Raw genomic sequence first — 9661 nt, 5'->3', positions numbered from 1 at the left:
CCCAGTCAGTCGCCACCTACCCTCAGTACTTTTGTTACCGTAAAACCGTTTTTCCTTGTTTTGAACTACCTACGACGGAATCACACTTTTCGGTAGTCTGGCCTTTCGCTCAACACTGTCTGAGATTCACCCGTGTTCATTATTTTGCCTTCGGCTTTTTTTTAGGCGAGTCCTACCTCTGTGTTCTACTCTCTGTCCCCCAGCCTGTTTCTCTGGACCACTCCCTCCCCTCCAGGGTCTGGGATGGTTTTCCAGGTCCCTTCACATGCTACCCTGAGGGCCTGAGGGGGCCCAGCACCTTGCTCAGGGCCAACCCACAGGGATGCCCTCTCTGGCTTCCTGCTGCCTCCACCTAACCCCGAGCCTCCCTTGGTTCTGCCTCACCCACCCCCGTCTATTCCCAAGACTCAACTTGTCCCCCTCCATCCTGCCTCTCCCAGCTGCGGCCCCACTTCCCAGCTCGAGGGCTTGATCCCCTCTCTGGGCATCGCTGCCTAGACGGTGCCCCGCAGGCCCCACAAAGCCAACTCCTTGCAGGCAGAACCATCCTGATCATCCACGCACAGCGCCACTCCTTGCACACACCTGCTTCCGCTCCACGCGAGCCAATTTCCTGTCCCTCAAACCCATTCGCATCTGCTATTTTCTCTATCCATGTCCACTGCTCTAGCGCCAGGATTGGGCGCCTGACTGCTCGGTGGGGTCGGTCCACCAAACCGAGCTCACTTCTCTTCGGTCTTTCCTCACCCGTTCACAGTCAGATTCATCTTCCCCCGACAGCCTCTGTAGGGGTAGAAGCTGTCTTGGCTGTCACATCGAAGGGCTTTCTTGACCCCCTCGCTCCTACTCAGTGTGGCAGACGGGTCTCCACAGCCCCTCATTTCTTGGGTTCCCGCCAAACTGGACTATCAATCATGGCCACCATTCCTGGAGCACAAGCTTGGTGCCATTTACCGCTTATTCATTTAAATGTCACAACCCTAGGGAGCAGGTGCTGATAACGTCAGCCCTAGTTTACTGACAGGGACAGAGGTACTGAGAGGCTTAATAGTTTGCCCCAGGCCCTTGAAATGGGGCAGTGGAGGGCGGGGGCTGACGGGCAGTCTGGCCTCAGAGCCCTTTTCCTCAGAACCATTGTTCACCTGCCCTAGGCCACACTGGAGGCTCCAAGTGACAAGCTCTTACCTTGCTTACATGGCCAGTCCCTCCCATCCTTCAGGCACCTCAAATACATCTTCTCTGACCCTCCAGCTGGAACTAGTTGTTTCTCTGCCTCCAGCAATCTATTTAGACCTTTCTAATGTTATTTACCACATTTTAGGTCATGTTACCAAACAGGAATCCATTTTTCTTCTCAGCTGATGGAATGTCAATTCTCTGGAAGACAGACCTCTGCTCATTGCTGGTTCCCTGGGACTCCCCCAATGCTTAATGAACTAAGGAATGTGGCGCTTCCTTGTTCCCTCCTAGGTGCCGAGTCCCTTAAGGACAGGGACTGTGCCTGCCACATCTTTCGCGTTTCATTGCGAGAGTCATCTATCAATGACTTTTTCCCCTTTTTCCCCTCACATGCCATTCGTGCTCACATAAAGTGTATGCACTCCAACTTCTTGCCTCTAGAGCACCGCAGTGCAGTATTTGTCAAATGAGTGAACTAGATCAAAACAGAACATTCTATGACATTCGTACATGCCAGGATAACCTGCTGTTATGCTGGCGCGGCTGCTTCCCATACCCACAGAACGACAATGACCCTTTTTCCAGTTCCGACTCAGTCTCATCCGTAACCCCACAGCTTGCGACAGCAACTAACACGTGATATTACTTCCCCCTCAAGTGGTTCCCTACTGCCTACGTATCTTAAAATCAAAACTCCTTAACTTGAATTCAAGAATCTCCACAGTGAGCTTCCATCTCCCTCTCCAGACGGATCTCTCACGCTCTCCCTGCACAAATTCAGACGGCTTCCTCACCAGCCTTTTCTTCGGTCTCCTTTATCCGTCCTGGCCCGTCAACCGGCATATCCTCCTCCCCTCTCTGCTGATTATAATTCTATAATTATAATTATAGAGGCCCCTTGCAGAGGCCCAGCTCGACTGCCCCCTCACCTGTCCCAGCCCTTCTACCTGACTGCGCTCCTTGAGGGCAGACACCAGGCTCAGTCCTGTCCGCCCCCAGCCCTGCTGTGACAAGTAGTCAGTGCCAACCAGCAATTGTTATGCAGATTTCAAACCTGAGAGAAAAGGAAGGAATTCTGTTCTGAAGCATTCTGAAGAAGGGATGCCTACTGCCTTTAGAATTTTATTGTAGCTAATACATTAAAAGGATAGTTAAGGTTTGAGACATGCATGAAGACCTCTGTAAGTGGTGCCTGCAGGCCTCGTTCTCTGGATGGCCCCGCAGTTAGAGACAACCGTGCTCACGCAGGTTTTCCATTTCCTGAGGTGGTAAAGCTGTCCCAGCAGCGCCCGGCGCCCTGAGGAAGGTCTCTGCCAGCCCTGGGGGATAACGTCAGTCCACGTCTACCCTCCTGCTTGTCTTTATGGCAGAATTTATTCTCTTTTTTCTCAGTCTTTCCCGATTCATGTTTTCTATCCTGAAAACAGAAAAGACCTCGGTTAGGCCCAGAAGCCCAGTGGGGGCTTTTCACAGCAGCAGGCAGAACTGGCGGCTCCGCAGACTGCACGCGGCCAAGCGAGCGGGCGCCGGCACAGAGCTCCGCTCAGGTGGTCCTTCGCCACTTCCCAGGCTCCCCACCTGTCTGCTGGGAGGGGGCTGGCCCCGCCCCCTTCCCTCCCTGTGCAGCCCCCTGTCCATAGGACTCAGTTGGAGGGTGCTTGGGGGGTCTGCGGGTACCTGATTCTCTGTAGTACAGCATCTTCTTTGGATGGCTCCCTGGCTGGCTGGCTGGCCTCTGCAATCATATCTCGAATTTTCTGTAGACAATCTGCCAGATTTCGGAGCTGATAGCGGCTGCATTCGGAGGTAAGTATCAGCTCCCCTGACCTGTTGATCTTATTTTTATGCTGCAGGGTATAAAAGCAAAACTGGAGTTCTACGGAGCAAAGGTTAAAAGTGACTGAGGGGTCAAGGGGAGAGGGGCAGCGCTTACCGTCACGGCCATCTTCTGCCGCACAGGCTCTGCGATCCAGTCGGCACTTGCCAAGTGGAACCTGACCTCGGCCTTGGAATTCACTGTGAAGAAAGGGACAAGGGAGCACGGGTCACCGAGAGTGGGTGAGCTCAGCACCCGGGTGAACGTCTTGAAACAAACGGAGGGGACACACCCAACCTGCATCAGCCTGGGGTTACTCAGGTGGCCATGGAAGGCGCCTGCAAAGATTGTGAGGCCCTTCTGGACAAAAATACACTTCCGGAAGCTAAACGCCCAGTGTTTCTCTTACCATTTATTGGGTTCTGGAAAGAATGAGGGGACGGGTTCCACAAGCATCAAGGAAACCCGTTCCTGGAGCTGGCTGCCAACTCACGCTGTGATTCCCCTTTGTTAAACCCACAAGCCCATCCCAGTCCTAGCAACCCACAGCTGAGTCTGAGAATGAGACCACATTCAAAAGAATAAAGAGGATTATTATAACTGGTGGTATTTAAGCTTCTGCTTAAGTAAAATTCCTTTATTCCACATGACTGTGAACACAGAATCCTCCAGTCCACCTTCCGACTAAGTTTTAAAGTGAAAGAAAAGGACAAGGTGCCCTGTACCTTTGTTAACATTCTGGCCTCCAGGACCACTGCTCCGACAGTAAGATATTGTTAAGCGATCTATAAAATGGGACAAACAACAAAAATAAATGATTATCCCGTGGCAGAACGTGCAAACTTAATTTACTATCAACACAACTGTCCCTATTACACATCTCTCTCTTTCAATGGCTTTTATGTGAATAAACATGACATTCAGATTAGTGGAGTAAGAGATTATTGACGGATGTCAAAACTAAAATCAAGAGTAAGTGATTTTCCCAAGGTCACACAGGATATAAAATTATGACCCGGGTTGTCTGCTTCTGGACCGGTATATTCTGCCAGATCCAGCGGCCCGAGCTTTTTGCTGTTTGTTTTAAAGCAAAAAACTTAACTGAAGGGACACACTTAGTTTAATGTTATATTTCAAAACACAGTGGTTGTGGATTACGATAGACTATAAGGTCCAACAAGGCAGGTGTGGGTCTAAAACACCGGCCCCCAATGCCTAGTGCTCGGTCAGCGTTCAAGAACATCCATGGGATAAATGAGCGCTCGACTTGGAGCTGGGAGGCCTTGCTTCTAACACTGGCACAGCCACTGTGATCTTAGCCATGTCCCACTGCTACTCTCGGTCTCAGTTCTATGTGTCTGCCTGGGATCTGTAAAATGAGGTTTCTTCCTTCCATCTTCACATAATCTGTGAAAAGCAGCCTCAGTGTGCCTGAGGCAGGCGGGGAAGTGGGAAACCGTCGTGTGGATAAGGCTGCACACGGTCCGGGTGGCAGAGAGCGGGCCTCCGCGGGCAGCGGTGACCCATGTCGGGGCTGTTCCTCAGAGGCTTTCCTCCTTTTGACAAATTAACTTGTTTTTTTTTTCTTTTTCTGAACAGGCAACGGATGCACGCGGTGCTGTAGGGGCCGGTGCCGCCACGATGTCGCCAGCCTAGCCTGTGTCCATGTAGGCCACCTGGGCCTGGCTTGCACTGCAGCCGAGTCTGTCTTGGAAGAAGCAGCTGTGACCCTCCCAGAGCTGCGCATCTCCCACTTGCCTCCCTGTCTCCCCTGGAGGCTGCCATTGGACAGTTTCTTGGCCTCCCGTTCCGACGGGATAGGCCTTCTGCCTCCTCCAGGCACATGCACGCCTCAGGGCTCAGCTGCAGGCTATCAAATCAGCTGTGGGCCACACGTGTCCTCCCTCTTGTGTTGCCATCACCTGGCCTCTGTTGCAGTGTCACCCTGAGCAAGGGCCACGGGGAGCCAGCACCTTGGTACTCTCTTTCTTTCTCCATGTGTGGACATTGCAAACCCTGAATCTGCAAAGGGCTGGTTGTTTCTTCCCAGGCCGCGCCTCTCAGGCCTCGCCGTAAGCTTACTGGGTGCACAACCCTAAAGTTATGCAAACGGTTTACAGGGAGAGGTCCCCACCAGTCTGCCCCTTCCTCTCTGCTCTCCAAGGCAGTCCTCATATCCAATTCCTTGCAGGTCCTTTCAGATCTATGTACACAGACAGAAGCATACATATTTCAGATGTACACATAAGGCACAAATGGCACTTACTACACATATTCTCCTGCACCTTACTGTCTTCCAAAGACAATTAATTCATCTATTGTAAAGATTATTCTGGGTGACAAGACCAGCAAGAGCTTTCCAAGTGTGCTGTGCACTGCACAGAGTGGCTGCAGCATCATTTTTTTTATTATTCTATACCATGCTGAAAAGACTCCACTTTTGCACACTCAAGGGCAGTTTCACTACTTTTGTTAAGCTGAAGCGATCTGGAAGGAATGTGTGAGGAGTGGGGGAAATGGCTGATTTTTTTTGTAAAACAAAATTACTTACCTAGAGGAATGTCATTGCTGGCTTGCTTTGCATTGCCCTGTAATGTAACATACACAGGGTCAATCAGATATTACCTGCTGGGTGACTCCTAACTGGTCCAGGGCAACCAAAGAAATTATATAAAACCACGAAGCAAAGGTCACACAACTATATTCAGATCCCCAGCAAAATCACATCAGATGACAGAAAGAGCTTGCTGACTCCAGAGGTGCCACCTGAGAAACACTCTTCCAGGAAAATGGAGGCGACCTCTCAAGCCTTCTCTGCCCCCATTTTAGCTAGTGTCGGGCACATCAGAGGCCTGGCTCCTGGAAGGGAGGGAAGGCACCGGAGTACATCAGGCATCAGGGAGACTCCGAAAGGAACATCCTCTGCCAACACGGAGCAACAAACCTGTTAGGCCACCTTGTTCCTTCTGCTCACCCAGGAGGCTGTCTGCTTTGAGTCAACCTGAACTACTCACTCCAAGGTTCTCACCTCCACGTCTCTCCCATGCTGCTCCTCCAGCAATGGCCTTCAGCCTTAGGTCCTCATGTCCACAGGCCCAGGACAAACACTGCCCCTCTGAGGCTCTTCTGGCCATCCAAGCTCAAAGTACCCTCATCTGTGCCACTCCCCCTTCAACCCTTTTCATCTTAGAATTACTTGGGGGTGGAATCCTCATCTTACTCCACCTCTCCCCAGCACTGAAGACCATGGACCATGCCCTCCCTGAGGCACGTTCCTCCCCTTCCTTCTGAACTATCCTCTCATCTTTCTTCTTACCTCCCTAGGACCTTCTCACTCTCCTTCGCTTACTCTTTGTAACATTCAAACACTGCCATGGCCCTGGAATCCTCTCTTCTCTATCATACTCTTTCCCTAGAACATTTCGTCTATCTATATTGATGAAAATATCATCCATGTTGGTGACTCTCAACTTTCTGGCTCAAACTCAAACCTCTTTCTTCGATTTCAGACCCATATAGCCAACTGCTTTCTATTCGATGTCTCCTCTCAGTCGCCTGATGGATGCTGCAAACCTCAAACCTCCTCCCAGAGGACTTCCCTCACTAACAATCTGAAGTAGCACCTCATCACTATGCCAGCACCCTGATCTCCTCATGACTTCTCACTACCTGAGCTGCTTTCTTTATGTGTTTACTATTTTCTCCTTCTACTAGAACAGAAGTTGGATCTGCAATGCCTGAAACAGGGCCTGACACAGTAAGTGCACAATAAATTTTTTGCTGAATGAAAGAACAAACAAATGAATGTTATTGTCGCTTTCCAATCTCACTTAATGGCAACTCAATCCTTCCACTCCACTGCTCAAGGCCCCAGACTTCAATTCCTCTCTTATTCTCATTTCTCAAAGAAAATCTATTAGCAAACCCTAGAGGCTTTTCCTTCAGACTGTATCTAGAACCTGACCAATCCTCATGATTCCTATTGCTCTCACCCTGCTTATCTCTTCCCTGTGTTACTGCAGTCTCCTAACTGATCTTCCTGCTCTTGCCATTCTACAGTCTATTCTTTATAAGGCTCTATTAAAGTGATCCTTATGAAACCAAGTTGGATCCTTCACTCCTCCGTCTCAAACCCTCCAGTAGGTCCCCATCGCATTCTGAGTACAGCTAAAAGCCTGTAAGCCCTATAAACAGGCCTCTGCACACTGCTCTCTTCTTTAGCTTCATCTCCCGACTCCTCTGCTCAGCCACACTGGTCTGCTTGTTGTTCCTTGGAGAAGTGGAGCTTGCAATTGCTTTGAGGTTGTTGTACCTGCTGGTTCCCTCTGCGGGGATGCTCATCTTTCCACTATTTCATGGCTCTCTGCCTTGCTTCTTCCAGGTCTTTACTCAAATGTCACCTCAGAGGCCCTCCTAGGCCATCGTGTTTAAAACGGCAACCCTACTCCCTACCTTAGCACTTTTCTTCCTTCCGGGATTTATTTTCTCCAAATTATTGATCACCATCTCACAAACTCTGTACTACGTATTTTACTTAGTGCCTGTCTCCGCCCATTAGAAGTCAGCCTCCACGAGCATTCAGATTTTTGTGTTTTGTTCACTACTCTGTCTGTCCCCATGCACAAAGCATGCTTTCAATAGAAGTTTGCTGAATGAGTTAATGAATCAGTGAACGTTCTCTGCCAGCCCTGCAGGTGGATACAACAGAATTGGCTGGGTCCTATCTCTTCTGCTGAGGGACCTGATGCAGAGCCTGCGCACAGCGGACTCTCTTTAAATGCATCCTGAGGAAACGAACGAGAAGCCCTGTTTCCTCAGGCATGCTGGGGTCACTAGAGGCTAAGGACAGTGTAACTTTCCAAAGGATTCGAGAGGGGAGTAAACCACGTGGCAGCCTCCTGCCTTTACTATCCACTCCGCAGAACGGGAATGGCCACATTTTCCGCTGGGACAAGAATCTGAGCCTGAGGGCCGGGAAGCAAATGCGGAAAAGCTGGCTGGTGGCACCGTAGGAAGCATACCCAGCGTGCTCTCCGGGAGCCGGCACCCCTTGGGCCACCGTGGGAGCCGAGACTCGCCCCATGGGCCCAGACTCCGGTTGCTCGGACAACCAGCTTCCTCCCGCGGCGGCCCCTACGATTAGCCGCGCGCCTAGCCAATGGGGCCCTGGCTTTCTGACGTCACCCAGTCGAGGCGTGGGAACGCCCCTTCCGACCGACCCTCCCGGCTCACCGGGACCCTCCAGGCGGTGTCCAAGCCCCGCGACTCTGGGTAGAGCTTGTCCAGACTGTAGATGCTCTGAAACTCCGTCCCGTCTACCTGCTTGTGCAGATCCCGGAGAGGGTAGTGCGCGGGCGGCGGGTGCAGCCAGGCTCTGGCTCGGCTTAGGCCGCAGCGAAGGTACCCGGCGACCGCCATGTTTGAGTTTCGAGGTCGCTTCCGGGGGGCGTTTCCTACTGCGGTCCGTGAGGCCGCGTTTCCCTCTGGACTTTGGTTCCGCGCGACTTTTAACGTCGGCGGGGGTTAGGCGGCGAGCTTGTCTCCAGGAGTGGCTCTCCGGCGGCGCCGGTTAAGAGGCCCTTCAGCGGCCACCTGGAGGAGTCCTGGTTTGTTCTCCGAAGTCCGCTGCAGTGGTGGGGAAGACGTTGGCCAGAAACCATATCTCTAGGGGGCCTTCTGGTGAAAGAACCCCTGGATTTCGTGCCCCCCAGAAACCCCACTTCTCTCGTTTTCAGACTCTGCTCTCCGTGCCATTCTAACACCATCAATGAGGCCAGTCCTGGCCTGCCTGCCCTGGTTCAACTCCATCCCCTCTACCCTGCTCTACTTCATTGTTATTTTTCGTTCACAAAACGCAATCTTATTTTTCTAGTTTAGTGCTTGTCTCCCACCCAGGATGTAATGTAATAAGCTCCAGGAGGGGCACTGGCTCACGGCAGGATTCCCAGTACCCAGAACCTGGCACACAGAAGTACTCAAATATTTGTCAAAGTAGAAATCGTCAGAACCTTCAGAGAACTTTTGTAAGAGTTTATTTGAACCAAACTGATGACATGTGCTTTGGAGCAAGATCTAAAATGCCTCTCTAAGTTTTGCAGCTTCTTTTATGCATTCAAAGTTAAGGAGGGGATTTAAGGAAGCTTGGAGAAAGCAAAGTGGGATTGGATTATAGGATAGTTAACAAGATTATATGCTCTCTTGCAGGTTAATACCCGTTCCAGGGGTATTACTGCTGGTATTTCAAAGGTGTGTTAACCTAAAGGCATAAGAACAATGCACAGGGCTGGCTTAAAACCTTTCACTAAAGAAGTCATAGGCCACCCACCATGACCTGTGAGGTTACTTTCCATACGACTCCCCCCCCCCCCTTTTTTTTTTCATCCACATATTGATGAAATGAATTCTTTGGGAATGTGTTTTTAGAAGTTGAGCTCCACTAGAGCTGAATTTTAGTATTCAGGCGGCTGCCGATAAGCAAATCCCCACTGATTACGTGTGTGAAAGCTCTACAGGACAAATGCCAGATGAGAGGAGAGGCAGGCAGGTAGAAAAAGAAATGTTTTAAAAAGTGGACCACCCCTACCGCCTTTGTGGGGGAAATAGCAGTTTTGCAGAGCATTATGATAGTTTCTCAGGAGATAGGGGAGGCTGAGGAGGTAGGTAGAG

General features: G+C 50.8%; 1 protein-coding gene across 1 annotated transcript; it reads right to left on the bottom strand.

The window, feature by feature from the left end:
• Positions 1–2270: 2270 nt before the first annotated feature.
• MRPL58 (mitochondrial ribosomal protein L58) lies at positions 2271–8439 on the bottom strand. The gene is made up of 6 exons (XM_016132568.2): positions 8228–8439; positions 5547–5583; positions 3721–3780; positions 3113–3195; positions 2857–3026; positions 2271–2596 (listed from the first exon to the last, which is right to left on the bottom strand). The coding sequence occupies exons 1-6, from the start codon at positions 8411–8413 to the stop codon at positions 2512–2514; spliced, it is 621 nt and encodes a 206-aa protein (XP_015988054.2). The 5' UTR covers positions 8414–8439; the 3' UTR covers positions 2271–2511.
• Positions 8440–9661: the final 1222 nt, after the last annotated feature.

The sequence above is a fragment of the Rousettus aegyptiacus genome, unplaced genomic scaffold, assembly GCF_014176215.1.
Source record: "Rousettus aegyptiacus isolate mRouAeg1 unplaced genomic scaffold, mRouAeg1.p scaffold_m13_p_6, whole genome shotgun sequence".
NCBI lineage: Eukaryota > Metazoa > Chordata > Mammalia > Chiroptera > Pteropodidae > Rousettus > Rousettus aegyptiacus.
This window is presented reverse-complemented; position numbering and strand designations above follow the sequence as displayed.